The 17,003-nt window shown below is 51.3% G+C and overlaps 1 protein-coding gene across 1 annotated transcript; it reads right to left on the reverse strand.

Annotated features, from left to right (window-relative positions):
* Positions 1 to 8,990: 8,990 nt before the first annotated feature.
* LOC122388858 lies at positions 8,991 to 16,469 on the reverse strand. Its single transcript, XM_043380341.1, has 9 exons — positions 16,262 to 16,469; positions 15,670 to 15,860; positions 13,050 to 13,305; positions 12,488 to 12,597; positions 12,065 to 12,199; positions 11,663 to 11,753; positions 10,386 to 10,497; positions 9,577 to 9,788; positions 8,991 to 9,348 (listed from the first exon to the last, which is right to left on the reverse strand). Exons 1-9 carry the CDS (start codon positions 16,329 to 16,331, stop codon positions 9,242 to 9,244), a joined length of 1,284 nt encoding a protein of 427 aa, XP_043236276.1. The 5' UTR covers positions 16,332 to 16,469; the 3' UTR covers positions 8,991 to 9,241.
* Between the last annotated feature and the right edge of the window lie 534 nt (positions 16,470 to 17,003).

Raw genomic sequence — 17,003 nt, forward strand, 5'->3', positions numbered from 1 at the left:
CCACATTTGCATTACTTTGGGTGCATCATAAGTAACAATAGGTGAACCGGCCACAGCAAAACCATGCCTCATTATCCTTTCCTTCCAAGCTGCCAAGCTAACCGGCCGCCCGGCCCACCACCGCGATATGGAACAACGCTGGAGTGCGCCATTGCCTACGGCAGTGCCCCACCGCGCCGGGGCTGTTTGACAGGTCACCCGCACCGTGACCTCGCCACCCCCCCCCCCTCCCCGCCCACCTCCCAATCGGGCCCAGCTCGGTAGTGACCTCTCCTTGAATTTGACATGGACTCGACTAAGGCTCAACGCCATCTAGTTACGTCTGGAGATCCTAATAAGATCCACTGTACATACCTATATGTAGGCATTTGTTATAATTGATCTTCGATGGAATGCTCATCGTACAATAGCTTATTTATCGTCGTCAACACCGGCGACATGCTGAAAGTCTTTGTTGATTATTGAACAGTCTCTGCATACTCTGTGCGCAGCCTCTGTGAAGCGAGGGCAAACATTTTGGCAATGGCGGTGTGGTTGCACACAAATCGATAGCGCTTTCAGATGCCTGGCTTTTCGCCGGGCACTGAATGCTCTGTCGACGGCAAACACTGGACGACCGGGCACGCCAGTGACAGTGTTTTCTGTTTTACCCCCCCCCCCCCCCCAATGTGGGGTACTATGCCAACTGTGAGGCCATTGCTGATTCTACGACAGTCGTCCGCCACGGTCAGAAAGAAACGGTCGAGGGTGCTGAACCGACCAGCCGAAAAAGGCCACCATCGCATTTTTGAAGCAGTGAGTAAGCGGCAATGGAATGAGCAGCATACAGAAGTCCATGCAGATCTCTGTTTCTCTCCCCGCTGCTGAGTACGTTCCGAAGGAGGAGATGTCTCGCAACGGTTCCGAGGACGTCCCGCACCGTGAGCGGCTGCCGAGCCGCGCCTTCGTCACCCTGCTGAGGGTGACCGGCCTGTGCGCGCTCCCCGGGTGGCCCGGCCACCTGTGGTCCGGCCTCCTGTACGCCCTGCAGACGGGTATGACCTACAGACTGCTGCGCCTGTCCCTGCAGGTGTTCACCTCACTCCGAACGGCCGGCACTCCGCTGTTCCAGGCCCTGTTCAAGAGCCGGTACGTGGCGGCTCCGAACCTGCTGCAGTGGCTCGCGCTGACCGTCGGCTTCCTCTGGGGACGAAGGCGGTACGACGCGGTACTTCGCGATATCTTCTCAGCTCTCACCGACATCGAGAAGCTGCCGACCGTCGCCGACAAGGGCAAAAGGGCACACCGTGCCGGAGAGTACATGTGGGCTGCGGTTCTTCTGCTGACGACGACTTACGCGATTCAGGGTGGTCTCTCGGCTGCACCCGTGTGCCGCGAGAAATCAGCACTTCTTTGCGCCTACAAGCTAGGTGAAACGGTGCTGTATGGCTATAACTTTCTCGCTCTTGAGCTTCTGGTGATGAAGTTCGCTTTCGTTGGCCTGCTGGTAAATTCCGGCTTTTCGGCTATCAACAGAGAGTTGGAGGCGTTGGCGTCGAGCGGCTGCGAGGACGCTTACCTACACCGCCTCGGCCGTCTGCAGAGAAGGCTATCTGACATATTCACCCGGCTGACCTCTGACATGACCTCGGAGCTGGTCCTGGTCATGTCCTACGGCATCCTGGTCGAGATCGTCCTCGCCCTGACGGTCATCAACCTGCCCAGCCTGGAGGCCGGCTCGCTGATGCGCCTGTTGCTGCCGCTGTCCGCCGCCCTGGTCGCGCTGGCCGGCCTGTGTGAGACCTGCCAGCAGCTGCTGAGCCGGCTGGGCGACTGCCGCGACCTGCTGCTGCAGCTGGAGTGGCAGCAGCCGCGGCTGGCCGGGCCGTGCCAGCTGCTGCTGCGCTCCGTTTCGCGCGACCTGGAGACGCTCGGCGACCTGGGCCTGTTCTCGGCACGCCGCTCCACCATGCTCAGTGTCACCTCCACCATCGTCACCTACATCATCGTCATGGCCCAGTTCCAGCACTCAGAGTCGGGCTGACCTGGCGCTCCGTGTCCGGCGTCACTGTGCGAGCATCAACCGTAAGAAACACGCCGCTTCTGCCAGCCTATTTAAACGTAACAGATTATCAATGTTCCAACTTTCCTGTACTCTTTCTCACGGAGACACCCACAGCGCTGATTTGCGTCCCATTTAGAGTATGGATGAAACTGGGGAATGTGGTCTATGGATCACATTTTGCTTGTTATGTGCATGTGTTCTTGCTAACTAGATGATGACTTACACCTTAACCTGGGGCCTGCTGGGGGTCCTGGATTTCCACGCCCTGCTGGGGGAGGGGGTGTACACCCCTTCTAACCTAGATCCTCGGACGCATAGCGATACGCAGTAAGCGGCGTTCGAAAGAGCGTCAATAATAATGAAGAAGTTAATTCAACCTCTTTAAGGTCAGATCAAAGGTCAGGTCACCAGAGGTCACCGAAGGCCACATTTTGCCCATTTTCAGGTTAAATGTCGACAATTTTAAACAAACCGGCGCAAAACTTGGAAGTTATTAGAGCTTCAGCGCCCCAGAAAAGCGCATTAAACAGCTCGAGTTACGAGTATACCTATAGGCACATTTTAGCGGCAAGACCGATGACGTCACCATAGGGTGAAACAGCGGTCTCCCCTTACACTGTGGAAAAGCCATCTCATTGACCCGTTTACTAGCTGGACAACAGTACCGGAAAACCCCTCCGATTGACAACCGTAACCCAGGAGCGGCGCCCTTGGACACAAAGGCTCGGAACTTCGACACGGTGCCCGAGAGCGCAGCCTCTGCGAACCTCGCTCGAACGCAGGCGACTCTGCGGCGCGGCGGGCTATAGGTAAGGAGCGGCGTGGGAGTCGGACCCCCGCCCCCCCCCCCTCCCGTCGCCCCGGGCAGTTTCCGGTTCGTGACCAGACCTGGTGACGTCACAGCGGCTCTGGAGCGGTCCGCCGCGGTGTGACCCTGGCCTTGGTGGTGGGTGGGGAGGAGGGTCCCGATGTCCCATGCCGAGGCGCGGGCCGGCCGGACATGCCGAGCACTGGGTGGCCCGGGCCGCGCGCGCACCCACTTCCGAACTGTAACCGCACTGGATAATGGCAGGAGATGGCGCTGTTTGTTCCGCCTGGCTGACCCCGAGTATACGACTCCAAGTGTCCCACCGAGACTTTTTTGTTGGAAGGCCCGAAGCCATCCTCGGACATGCCAGCAAACTGCCGAGGCACCAGTGCCGACAGGAAAAATAAGGAAACAACAGACATCAACGCATATCAACAAAACGCACTCAGAGGCCAGTTTTACCGACAGCAAAATAGCCGTCTGTCGGAAATTTTTGCCTAAAGACCGCTTCACATACGGAGCGTAAACGGTAAAGCCCCGTCCGCTTACGTGCCCATCGCGTTTACGTTCCGTATGTGAAGCGGTCTTTAAGCAAAAAAATCCGACAGGCGGCTATTTTTCTGTTTGTAAAACTGGCCTCTGTGAAACTTCCATTGTATGTAGGTTGCCGCCAGGAGGTGCACTTAGATCAATAAGATTTTTATTGGTCGGCAAAAGTTCAGAAGTGACGTGCTTGTTTGTTCTGCATATTCTGTGCATCACCTCTGTGTCTATACTGTCTAGTGTCTAGAGAGTAGAGCTCAGCAAAGGCGCTTGTGAAATAACCCCATTAACTCTTCTTTATGCAATACGATACAACACTATGCAAAACAATACACTCATACGTCTTACAACAATGTGAATTGTGCAGTGTGCACCGATAGCAATTGAACTGGCTTCACTCATAGTCCTTCAACTTAACTTCGATCGTGAACGTGTGTTAAGGCTGGGGTTTGGTGACGAGTTGATTGAATCCCACAATCCTCTGTGATTGATTGTGCCATTATTAGCGGTACACGGCTATTGGCTCCCATTACGCCGCCATTGGGTTCGGGTGAGCGGGTAAAACCCTAAACACCGGCCCCGCGAGGACGAGGCCGCGCTCCGTCACCGTAAATCCATCGGTCAGACGCCGGCGACGGAGCCCAGCGGAACTGGGACTCGGCGACTGCCACGAATAGGTGTAAGCGGGCGATCTCAGTGACACTCAGTTACTTGTACATACAATGTGCTCGTTTGCCTCCGATGCTTACGGGTCCGGTTCAGCCCATTTTGTTCTGACGCGAAAGAACACATATTTAAGGACCATTTGCCAGGTTTATCACATGCAATGCTCGATAGATTCATTCGACACCTGAATACAAAGTTATGCATCGATGACGAAAGCACACAAGTGTCTCAAGTTTCCCTTTCTTCCGAAGTGGCGAGGTGGCAAACTTTGGGCCTTCAGATTTCAGAAGCGTGCCGGTCAGAAAATGGAGTTGTCACTCTGGCCCGCCCCCCGTGCGCCTCGGGGCAGCTCCCACGCAGTGTGTGCTTACTTCCGCACTGGGCGCACCCGCTGAACCCTATCCCCGCCTGTTGCCGGTTACGTAACGGCTGTCCCCGCGGGCGCCCCAGAACTATAAAAAGGCCATCGCGCGGAGTAATTGTTGCGTTATGTAAGGCGCTGTGACGAGTTTGTTGTCACGCTGACCCGCTGATCGAGTTCTCTCGCGCTCGAAGGTCACGGTCGGGGTGGAAGGGAGAGGGAGAGGATAGGGACTGAGGAAACACGAGTTCCCGTTAACGCCGCGACGAGGAAGTGCAATCAAAGGCGTCGTGATCGGACAACCGGGTGGCCTGGGATAATCTGGGAACGCTCGCGAGTGGAAATATTTAAGTGGATTTCTATACGGAAATGTTTTCATTCTTCTCACACCAACACATGGTATGGTACGTGACAGCCAATGTCTTCATGGGTAAAACACAGTTCCAAAATCAATTTCGTACCCTTTCCATGGACCCACGGTTGAGACAAGCCTAAACGCAGCTATGAATCTGCGTTAAAGGGACCCTCCCACCTTAACATTAGATTTGAGTTGAGATAGCCAAATTGGTGGCCATGGCCTGAAAATACCGGTTTGGGCACTCACAACATCGAAAAATGCTTTAATTCGGAGATATCGAATTTCAAACTTGCAGTTTTCGGATTCTAAGGGGCTAATGCATTGGTATGCCCCCTTAGAATTTGTGACGTCAGCGGAGATCTAACGATTTTAAATCTTTTACTAAAACGTTTGGTAGCACGCGGTGGTATATGCTGCTTTGCGCGCAACAAATGCCGCACTTTCAAATAAAGTCGCTAGGAACAGCGGAAATCCCGAAAAGTAAACAAAAGTAAAAGCCTAATATCTTGAAAACCAGTGAATATTTTTCGGTGAAATTTGGTAGATATTCGTTTTCGCTCTTTCTGAACCAAGGGACATCACTTTCATGCCAATTCATTAACTTTTTTGAAGGTGGGAGGGTCCCTTTAATTGTCCCGGTTAATGCAAAACGTTATAAAGGAAGGGAAAACAAGCAAATGCGCTGTTGGCGAACAATGGAATAATTTACCCATATGTGTTAAATATCAAACATATAGATTGTTTGCCTTACATAAATCAGTTCATCCTGCCTATACCTATCATATTTTTTTCCAACCTTTTTATGAGGTCATGGAGGACGAGCATACTTAACCCGCGCACCGACGGGGGGGGGGCGGATATCCGCCCCCCCCCTGAGGTTTTTCGCGAATAGCGGGAAAACCGCGGCGCGTAGCGCCGCGAAATTTGGTATGACTATTCCCTTATCAATTTTACACATGGTGTGCAAGTTTGAACCTCCTACTTTTCAAGGTCAGGTCACCAGGTCACTTTGAATGACCCAACCTCAAGTCACTTTTTTGCAACTTTGTCACCGTGCCAGAGCTACAGTAGATGTCGGAGGCCTTTGAAAGTCGCAGGATGTTATTAGGTCATTAGTAGCTACAATTTGTTTATCTCGGAATTTTGATATCGGTGACCTAAGGTCAGGTCAATTTCGCGACCTCCCCATTATAAGTCAATGGGGGAAAAATCAACTCCCTGTTTTTACCACTAAAACGGGTCGGAATGGCCCCATATACCATACATGACTTCATATACCATCAACCTTCACTACCTTGAGGTCTGTTTTGCTGTTGGGCAGCTGTGAGGTCATGTGACGTCATCAAAGGTCACCAAAGGTTTTTGGCCAATAACTCCGTACAGGAACAAGATACAGACGCGTGGATGGTCTCATTGTGTTCAACTCGTCAAGACGCATCGAATGATATACATGATGACCTCGAGGTCACGTGACCTGAGGTCAACCTTTGACCTTGACCTTTCGAGGTCAACATATATATCATTCGATGCGGATTGACGAGAGGATCACGATGATGCCCTTAGTTTGTTCCTATCTTGACTAATTCGAAAGTTATTCGAGAAAAACTCTCTCCATATTTAGCGCCGCCATTTTGACTTTTTCGACCCCTGTGACGTCATCTTTGACCTGACCTGAAAATGACCTTAGTAAAAATTGTAGATCTTGACCGTGCGTATCCGATGCCGTTTACCGCTTGTCGCTATCTTGCTTCGTTCTCGAGATCTCAGGGGGGGGCGGTCATCCGCCCCCCCCCGTCGGTACTAAGTTGGCGCAGACCCCCGTCGGTGCGCGGGTTAAGCATTAAGATGTCATTGATTAAGGTAGAAGCTATATATTGAAGAAAAAAATGTAAATGGTATACACAAAAATATTGTTATCTGTTCTGAATAGGGGAAATATATAATATATTTAGGATATGTGTTTCCCAGGGTAGAATGTGTTTCACTCGAATAAATTTTTATATTCGATGGCCAGGGAGCTCGCGTTCTGCGTCCGTTAGTTGAACAGAGGTGACAGCCATGAAGTTGGGATGTTTTTTTCAGGATGCAGGTGGGATATCACGCATCAGCGTCAAACTCCCGCCTAGTCTCCACTAAGACCGGTCACCGTTTACGGACGCGACACCCGAGTAGGATTAACTGTGTGTCATGACTGTACCGGCTGCCTGTTTTATCTCCCCGTCCCGCCTATACACGGAAACTCCGACATACCCTTCTGACCCAGTGGTACTCGCTTTCTTTTACAGCAGTTCCCGCAGAGAAGTCAGATAATATTTGTGACTATCCCTCTTGTTCTTCTGAGTTCAGTGGAGGAGCCTCGGACATCGCGCGACGCACCTCTATCTCAGTCTCCAGGATTCACTGCGCTGTGTCCAATGCTAACATTAGTGACCTTTGTGACCTGAGTGGTATCATTGCCGCTATTAATTAAAAAGGAAAACATTACCTAAGAAAATATATGAAGGATTCCCTGTTGAAACAAAAAACAAAGGTGGAAACCACTGGCCTAGCGCCGCATGGATTAGAACGTCAACTGTTTTTGTAATAACTGAATTAGGGTGGGTACTTACAAGGAAATAGACCCGGCCAAATTCTTGTCATGCACATATTTGCTCACTTTTTGTCTCACTAGCTCGTCAACAAGCGGGAGTTCCAAGGTTTCTGAGATGGCCTCATAAGAAATGCATCATGCATCCAACATAAACCACGCATTATGCATACAATGTGTTGGTCGGAAGCATGACTAATTCAGGTTGAAGTTCCCCATGCTCTTTGCGGAAGCCCGTGCGCACGGCTGTCTACAAGGCACGCGCGGGGTGCGGGCCCGGCAGTTCCATAGCCGAGCCCAAAGGTCTGTCGAGCGCACCAAGCCAGCATCCGCTCACTGAGAACCGGAAATACCCCATCGAGCTACTCCAGTCCCGACAGCTTCTGGTCAGCGCGAGCGGGCGACGCGGCCAGTCAGCCGCAGCAGCAGTAGCGGCACCACGCAGCGCCCCCTGGTGCCGCTGGTCCAGGGGGCGTTGGCACTAGAGGTGGCAAAAGATGAAAATTTTGGGAACCAGACTCGAACCAGACCCGGCTGGACATTTCTGGAACCAGTCGGACCCGGTCTTAGTTGGAATCGGAACCATTTGGACCCGTTCTCCAAAAGTCAATTAATGCAAACTACTTATAGGTATCATTAGTTGCATCATGTAAAACAGCCTATTTCCAATTGGGAATACTCATGAGCTAAGTACTGTGTCCAAAGAAACATTCATTTAATTCACTTCATATTTTGCAATAATGTGTAGTGTGCAAGATCTATAGTTTATGGTAGGACCCGGTTGGACCCGTCAGAAAGTTTCCAGGAACCGGTCTGGACCCATATGGGTACAGACTGGTTCTTTGGACCGGGTCCTCGGGTCCACATTTTGCCACCTCTAGTTGGCACCACCCCAGGCGGGGCTGGCGCCGGCGGCGGCAACCAGCCTTGACTGAGTGGACGGCGGGGCGGCGGCAGTGTCTCTGCTGACTGGCTGACTGAGTATCGGCCCGTCTGAGACCAGCCACGCCATTGGTGCCCGGTGGAGGCCCATTTAGGTCAGGGGCGGCGGGAGCAGTCAGCGTGGCGCCGCGACAGGGCTGGGGCTCGGCAGCTCGGCTGTGCGGGGAGCTCGGCAGCTCTGTGGGGAGCTGCGCGGAGGCGGTAGAGGGCACTGGGGACGCTCAGCGTGTGAGTGGGTCACCCGGCGAGTCACACTCGACCACTGAGTCACTGGGGTAGCTAACGGGGGGCACCCCGGACGGTCTGCAGGCTCGCGTGATGTCTGAGAGTGCCCAGAGGCCCGGCGACGGAGGCGAGGTCAGCGTCGGCCCGAGAAACGGCTGAACCACCGATACCCGGTCCGAGTTATTGTTTCTAGAAAGGTGTAAATGCGCGGTACTGGTGAAGTGGTTGGGATAGTGTTCTACATTTCCCACAAATTAGGCTGATTATAGACTCGTAACCCACTTGCGGGAAAAGACATTTGGGAAGTCAGGAAGTCTGCACAGATGTCCTTAAACAGACGGGTGCTTACATAACAAATTTATATGGATTATATATTTTCGTAATGGTGACTAGACTGGGAGTTTACATTTCCATGTCATGTCCTCACTCCTCAGATCAGCATTAAAAACGATGCGGTGAGTGTCAAAGCTACGTTTATTTCACAACAGGTTATAGCGCCGAGAGAAAAAAAAAATGTTTAGTGAACATTGAACAAACATCTCGTCAAGAGCATCGCTATTTATAGCCGTCACAGAAACAGAAAGCTAGGTGAGAGTGAAGTTGTCAGTAATATGATTAAAGCTGAAAAGTTGAAACGCGGTTTTTATTGCACAGTTGCTGTGATTGCGTTCTCCCTGAATGTTTATTGTACACAAGTACTGTTTTATCTAAGGGATTTGGGAGTTTTTCTTCTTCTCCTTGTCTGTGATCAGAGAGCAGATCGGCCCCTTCGTGGAAACGCACCAGATCAGAAGGAAGAAAAAGATCACCAGGCCTGAAACAAACGGGATTTACATATAAGGGTTGCTCTGTGTTCAATCGTGGTTTGAAAACTTTTAACACGGCATTACGGCAACACAATACATCAAAAGCGCAATTATAGCGCAAGCGACTGGAAAGTGTGCTATGCACGAGCATGTTATCTCATGAGACTAAACGGTTGCCTTTCAATATTAAAAAGTGTATTTCAAACGTTTCATAGCCCCCTGTGTCGGGCACTCACCGGCCGTGGCTGGGACGGTAACCACGGTCAGGTAGTCGAGCTCCGGCTCCTCGGTGGTGACCGGTGGTGCCGCCGTTGTGGTGCTGGCAGTGGTGCGTTCACCACTCACAGTGGTGGTGGTGCGCGGGCGCTCGCAAAGTTGGGTCACGTTGCCCCAGGTGCGGGTCACATGGTCGCATGTCAGCACTTCGGAGGCCTTTCCGTCAGGGTACCTGCCAGCAGCCAAAAGGAATGGATCTTACAATGAATGAATGAATGAATGAATGACATAATGCAAATGAATGGCTGAACAGAGCCAAATATGACAAGGAAGGAAAGAAAGAAGAGGAGAAGTAAGCGAGGGAAGATAAGACCAGAGAAAGAAGCAAAATAATTATGGGAAGTGGCCTTGAATAACGGATAATGCAAGGAAGAAGGGTGACGAGTAGGAATAATAACGGAAGTGAACTAAACGAGGATAAAATCGTAAGATCGCTTTGTAATACTGTCGGGGTAACATTACCAAATATCGATATTATTTATGCTAACTTCGCACCTATACCAGTACGACGCTGCCAACACCATGGAGTGGAATCGAATGCCGTGAAAAGGCTGCAGGAAGTTTAGATATCCGCGGTGATTGATAACTCGCAGGACTTAACGAACTTCGAAGTCATACGTGGCGAGAATAATACCTATAAGTCATCTCACTGGTTACTATGTGAATTTGTTATTCGTCGTCCGATGAAACCGTCAGTCCAATCGAGACTCAGTGAGGCTGAGTGACACTCCCCCCCGTTTCCGGTGGTATTTCCGGTGCGACCACTCACTCGAAGCCCGATGAACAGGTGTAGGTGGCGCGTGTGCCCGTAGTGCGGTGACTCGGCACCGACCGCTCCATGTTAGCCGGCGGAGCGGGGGCGGACTCCTCGCACTCGAGCACTGCCGCCAGAACATAGGAGACAGATGGAGAGAGACAGTAGGGTTCGGGGACGAACAGACATTTTTGTGTTAATGTTTTTAATAGCATTATCGCAACCAGATTCGCGATGACTGATACGGTTGACCAACCACTTAGATGACTCTGAAATTGAGGGCAAAGTATGGAAATTAAGTGAAAATGAAGAACGGCGCTAAGAAACTCCTTAACCCGCGAGTTGCTGGGGGGGGCGTTAAACGCCCCCACTTTTTTTGCCGGGCCATAGCATAAAAACGGCGCGCCGCAGGCGCGCCAAATTTTGGGTACCTGTAGGGAATTGATTGAAGATTATTGTGACAAAGTTTCAAAAAAATCGGTCGGAAATTTTTTGAGATATCGAGGTTTTAGTGACGTCATGATTTCTGAGTTTTCGACCAAAAACGGCATATGTTCAAAAAATCATATAAAATCACAGAATAGACATACAGACATGCCGTAAACGCCATTAGACTGCCAATGCTATGAACAATCAAATGGCTATCTTCGATTATTGATTATCCTTCCGCATTTTCCAAAATCTTGAACTGAATCTTGGCAATTTCTCATGACTACTTCACGACCATGACACATGGATTTCTTAAATTGAACTTTTTGGGCCAAACACGTACACATATGATAAAATGAATGTCACCATCGTGTTCTACGCCCCAAATTACCCATAAAACATGTGTAACAGGCTGCGAATATCAGTTTTGATTTTCGGGGATATGTGCCTTCCCGGTTGACCTGACCTTGACCCTGACCTATGCTTGACTGACCCCTACATGGAGCTGACACTCTTGTAGGCCTTATATGATGGATTGTGCACCGTTTTGACAGAGTTTATGACGAGAGGCGCCCATTGCGAAGTCCTGAAGTCAATGCCACTGAAAGCCCGATTTCAGATGTTTGACCTGACCTTGACCCGACCTGTGACCTCAAAATTCAACTTTGAAATACTCATCTGAAGCGTCTCGTCGCGTTCTTTCGTTTGCCGCCTCGTGCGTTTCGCTGCGCCTATTGGTTCTCGAGTTATCGGCTGGGGGCGTTTAACGCCCCCCCCCCCCAGCAAACGGTGGGTGGCGAAATACCCCAGCAACTGCCGGGTTAAAGCTACAAGCCAGGCAATAGGCATAATCGGTACGTCACCTTCATACACGAAACCGGCGGAGTCGACTTCCATGCCCGCCAGACTCGGTGGGCTAGTCTGGCCACTAGCTGCGTTCAGAGCCGCCTGCACCTGAAGTCAGATTAGAAAACGTATTTTTACAACGCACCACAATGGTTGTGAGGGAATTACGGCAGCGGCAGTTGTGACTCCATTATCTATGGCTCTTCGATATCCTTCATATACAATTTAATGAAAGTCCGCCTAACTCTTTTTACATTTCTCTACTCAAAGCTTTTACCATTGAATAACGTTACATAAATCCTTTGCATTCTACAATGCATCATACGTTTTACCAAAAAACTGGTCCTTGTTCTACGACCTTCTGAAACTGCGCCGTTTTGTTGTCTGACATTGAGTGGGTCCGGCGCAAAACTACTGACCTTGGAAAGAGCCGCCTCCTTGTCCATGGAGCTGGACATCAGGACATCGGCATTGACGACCACCGAGCCGGCTTCCAGCGAGATGACGTGCAGGTCCACGATGGCAGGCTCCACCCTAGCCAGCGCCGAGGCCACCTGCATAATGGGTGAACGGTGGTAACGGGTCCAGTAGCCTTGTGCTGACTGGGCTCCATTGCTCCGACGGTATCAAAGGCAATCGATTTTGGAGTGGAACTAAAGAGCAAATGCATAAGAGCACGAGCATTTGCTCAGAATTATTTTGAAGATGCAAGACAAAGTCGGTTGAAAACCGATGCAATGATGCAACAAGTGCATGCACCAAGGCCGCATGCTCCATTGTTCAACTACACATAATGCTAAGCTTTTATTGAGTTTTCAGTAGAAAGTAGAATATTGACTAACCTGCTCGCGAATGTTGTTCGTGAATGTTAAATACTGTTCGGAGGTCGGGTCCCTCAATTCATCCACAAACTCTTCGTTTGGGAACCTAAAACTGACGGCCACCACGGCCCCTGAAACATGAACATAACGTTTTATATCAACAGCTTATAGTAAAATTATAGCCTTTTGTTCATGTCGTTTAAAGGAGAAGCAGTAACCAATAATGCTTTGGATACTTTACCATTTAATAATATAGTTATTAAAACACATTTCAGTTGCAATCATCATCGCCACATCTAACAAACCACAAACATCCAACTTCATTTTTCCGTTCGACTGATTTCCAGTTCTTGCCGTTCCTCCCCATCAGACCGTCCCTCTCTCTCTCTCTCTCTCTCTCTCTCTCTCTCTCTCTCTCTCTCTCTCTCTCTCTCTCTCTCTCTCTCTCTCTCTCTCTCTCTCTCTCTCTCTCTCTCTCTCTCTCTCTCCCTCTCTCCCTCTCCCTCCCTCTCTCTCTCTTTCTCTCTCTCTCCTTCTCTCTCTCACTATCACTCTCTCTATCTCTCTCACCCTCCCTCCTCACCGGTGGGACAGATGCAGGGCATCAGCAGGTCGCCGGGCACCCTCATCCAAGAGAGGAACGAGCCGCGCTGGACGGCCAGGCTGCGGCGCAGACCCCACGCGTCGGCCATCAGGTGCGCCGTGCGCGCAAACTCTCCGTAATCGGCCGAGCCCATGTCCTCCAGCACGCGCAGCGGGTGACTCGGGTCGTTTGAGGCGATGTCCAGCTCCTGGTCCACCCGAGCACCCAGGTCCGTGAAGTGGTGGCCGTGCAGGCGCTGTTGATCGGAGGATTTGTTGTTATGTGGATGTCGAGAAATTACACTGGCGGTCCCAGGGGGGGGGGGCCACGGGGGCCATGGCCCCCCCTTTGGTGCTGAAAGGTGGGGCCATACTATCTTTTGGCCCCACCTTTCAGATCGAGCAAAAGTCCTAGAAAAGCTTTTCGTATGTTTCATTTTCTTTCTTGCGCCATCAAAGGACGTAAATTTCACTCATGAGTGGGCTCAGTTTCGCATTCTGTCAATTTGGCGGTCAGCGTCGCTGGCACCGGTTCACGAGTATGGCCGGATCTTATATGGAATATCAGCGTGGGTTTACTTGAGGCTCTCGTAGGCCCAGCAATGGCTGGCATGAGACCCTCTTCGGCAGTGGTGGGTGGGCCCTGCTAAAGGAGATTGGCTCTACGACACTAAAGTAAGACCTCATGGGTTGGTGCTGTGTACCTCAGAAGCCCGGTGGTGACGCAGTATGCCGGCTTGGTTTCTTAAGGATTAGCGTGGGAACTCCGGGGCCTGCATAGAGTTTGCATGAGCTAGTATGTAATCTCAGAGGCATATATGTGTGTAATGTGTACACAGTGGCGGTCGCGGGGGGGGGGGCGGCATCAGGGCCATGCCCCCCCAAAGGTCAATAAAGGGGGCCATCATATCATTTGCCCCCCCCTCAAACAACCAATGGGCCCCCATATAGGTGTATGGGGCCCTGGCAATTATTCGATCGTCACGAGGCTAAAAAAACCCACGCCCAGCTATTAATATAGCTCCCACACCGGTCTTTGAGCGTCCTACACTGACCTCTGAGGGAACTTCAGTGGCGGTCAAGCGCCCACGTTGGCCGCTAAGAGCCTACATCAACCTCTGAGACCCCATATCTGGCCTATGAGGGCCCCTGACCGGCCTCAGGGGTCCCAACCGGCGTCTGAGGGTCTCACACCGGTCTCTGGTGGCCTTATTTCTGTCTGTGGTGTCCCAAGACGAACCTTTAGGTGCCAATGAGGGCCCCGCACTGGCTGCTGAAGACCCGACGCCGGCCTCTAAGGGCCTGCATTGGCCTCTGAGGAGGGCCCATCTTGGCCTTTGAGGGCCCTCTGCTGGCCTCTGGGGTCCAACGACGGCTCATGCCGGTCTTTTAGGGCCCCACGCTGACCTCTGAGGGCCCATGTTGGCCTGTAATGACCCACATTAGCCTCTGAGAGCCTAACTCGGTCACTGATTGTCTCAAACTACTGGCCTTTGTAGTTTGCAGGCCCTGTACTGGTCTCTGAGGGCCCTAAACTGGCCTCTACGTGAAAAGATACATGGGTGGGTTTCTGAAGATCAGAGGGCTCACGCAGTCTCCGGCACAGCCTTACGTTGGTCCTGATCGAAATTGCTTTACGTCCTGATGATCCCGCGCAGATTCCCTCATATTTCGACGTCGGGACCCCATGAGCCGGTGTGGGTCCTTAGGGCTCAGGGCCAGTCTTTTTAGCAGTAAGACTAGGCAGGTTGAGTGAGCCCCAATAGAGGCGTTGCGAAGCCCCGCAGGAGTCGCGCGCGGCCCTCAGATGCCAATTTTGAAAGCTCGGAACCTGTGGGGGGTCTCCAGAGGTCGGTGTACCCACTCTCTCCCGCCGCCACACAACTAGGTATGTTACTTATATGGGTAGGTAAATGTCATAGTCTGAAAATGCTCTCTGGGTTTCACATGCTTGTTCAAAGCAAGAGGTATCTGTACTTTTCCGAATTGTTTTATAGTGGTAAGGTCATGAATCCGCGTGCCTGACCTTCCAGTATACCTATGCTACACCGATCCGTCGTCATGGTGCAGTGGGCCGACCGGTGGAAGCACCGTGGGACGGGAAATGGAACTGGTGATTTTGCCTTAAATTGAGCTTAAAGATTTCACGCAAGAATCAGATGGATGAAGCATAAGTAATGCCAACTGCGCGGCACCTCGTGGACGTAAAAAATTAGCCGATCACCAAAAATCACATCACATCAAAAATCACCCCCCCCCCTCCCGGTGACGGATAAATGTTATGTCCCGCGAGTGTGACTTTGGCCCCCCCTTTTGCTAGCGGCTGCGACCGCCAGTGAGAAATTAGTTTGAAGGATACGAGTATCTTTCATTCCGGTCTTATTATTGTAAGTTCTATGCATTGCTCTTTACCGTGCGGGATGTGTGTTATAGTTACTTTGATTACATTGACAAGAAAATGAGGTTGGTCGTTACGGGATATTACTAGGAATACCATCCACCATAAGTCCATTTCCTTGATGTTTTCGCATAAATGCGATACAAATATTCAATTCAGTGCCCATTACCTAGTGACCACCAACCCCCATACTTGCAACATGTTTGCACGCCTAACTAATTACCTCGAGGAACTGCTGTCTCAGCTGGATAAACTCGTCGATATCGATGTGGGTCAGACCCTCGGGCAGCACTTTGACGGGGTCGGCGTAGTCGACGTGCCTCTCTGGCCAGGTGACGCCCTCACAGCGGCACTGCGACTCGGCCCACTCGTCTGAGGCGACCCATTGACGCTCCACGAGGATGGCCGATACACCTGAGGGGCCGCCAAACCGTGAGAGAGCTGGGAGCGGCGTCGGATGGTTGAAAACGAATGGCCTAGTTTATATTGGGTTGCTCGCCTCTAACGATCCGATCAGACTTGTTGCCTCTATTTGCATTCAAAAGAGGGCTATGCAGGGCTCCCCGCTTCAAAATAATTTAGAACTTTTTGTAGGCATCACTTCTTATACCTACACACATTCAGTTTGACATGATTTTATAGCAATTTACATAAGCTTTAGGAAACATTCTGGAATAGGGACAGGGATATGCCAAAGAAACAAAAGCTCAGAAGCTGTGCCAATTTCAAACTTCAAACCGAGCAATTAAACTAGCCACGCAGGACCCGCTTGTTGCCTCTTGTCTGTGTCATACAAACGCAGAGCATCCTCTAACCTGTCAGATGTGCCGCCTGCAGTCCCAGGAGTGACAGCACCAGCAGTCGCCGGATCCCTCTGAGCGCCATCTTGTCTCGGCGCTCTGACCTCCGCGGGTGACCTGTGACCCGTGACCTCCGCAGGTGACCTGTGACCCGTGACCTCCGCGGGACACCGGGCGCGGCGCGGCCTGCACGTCCCGCTCTGAGGAGACCCCCGACTCCCCAGCAGTGCCAGTGGGCCGGTCTGAGGTCACCCTCAGGGACCGGAACGCAGCCTGTGTTGACCCGTCGCTGCCCGACCGGGCGGGAGCGAATAAAACATGGATGGTGCCGTGGGAGAGAGCGCCAGGGACGCGCCATTGATCGTCCGGGCATCCTCGTAGCGATGGACAATGAGTCAATGACAGCGAACATATTGGTATCCAAGTGTATTTGCTTCTTTTTTTTCTATTCTTTGGCAAAATAGTGCCATTTTTTATTTCATTGTAAAGCTACGAGTTCTAGTCCTATTTTTATCCTTCTAAATTGTTAATTCCATCGCTTAAACATGATGGAAAATAACGTTAACACAAACAAAAGTACCGTTCCCGTAGAATGCTGCTCCTGATACGTTTTGCTAAACGTAGATGTAGACATAGGCGTAGTTTATTACCAGTAAAACGCCTTTTGGGCGAAGAACGAGCGAGCGAGATAGTGAGCCCTGCACGTGCGGAAGGGCGATAGGGTACTTCCAACGGGCTTAAAGCACCCTTCTAACCG

The sequence above is a fragment of the Amphibalanus amphitrite genome, unplaced genomic scaffold (genome assembly GCF_019059575.1).
Source record: "Amphibalanus amphitrite isolate SeventyFive unplaced genomic scaffold, NRLGWU_Aamphi_draft 000018F_arrow, whole genome shotgun sequence".
Classification (NCBI taxonomy): Eukaryota; Metazoa; Arthropoda; class Thecostraca; order Balanomorpha; family Balanidae; genus Amphibalanus; species Amphibalanus amphitrite.

Excerpts from the sequence above, each read along its gene's own strand:
- LOC122388858 (XM_043380341.1), bottom strand. The coding sequence starts at position 16,331 with ATGGCGCTCAGAGGGATCCGGCGACTGCTGGTGCTGTCACTCCTGGGA. Across the intron at positions 13,306-15,669 it reads TGAGACAGCAGTTCCTCGAG|CGCCTGCACGGCCACCACTT; the intron begins GTAATTAGTTAG and ends TCCGATCAACAG. Across the intron at positions 12,200-12,487 it reads CGAACAACATTCGCGAGCAG|GTGGCCTCGGCGCTGGCTAG; the intron begins GTTAGTCAATAT and ends CCCATTATGCAG.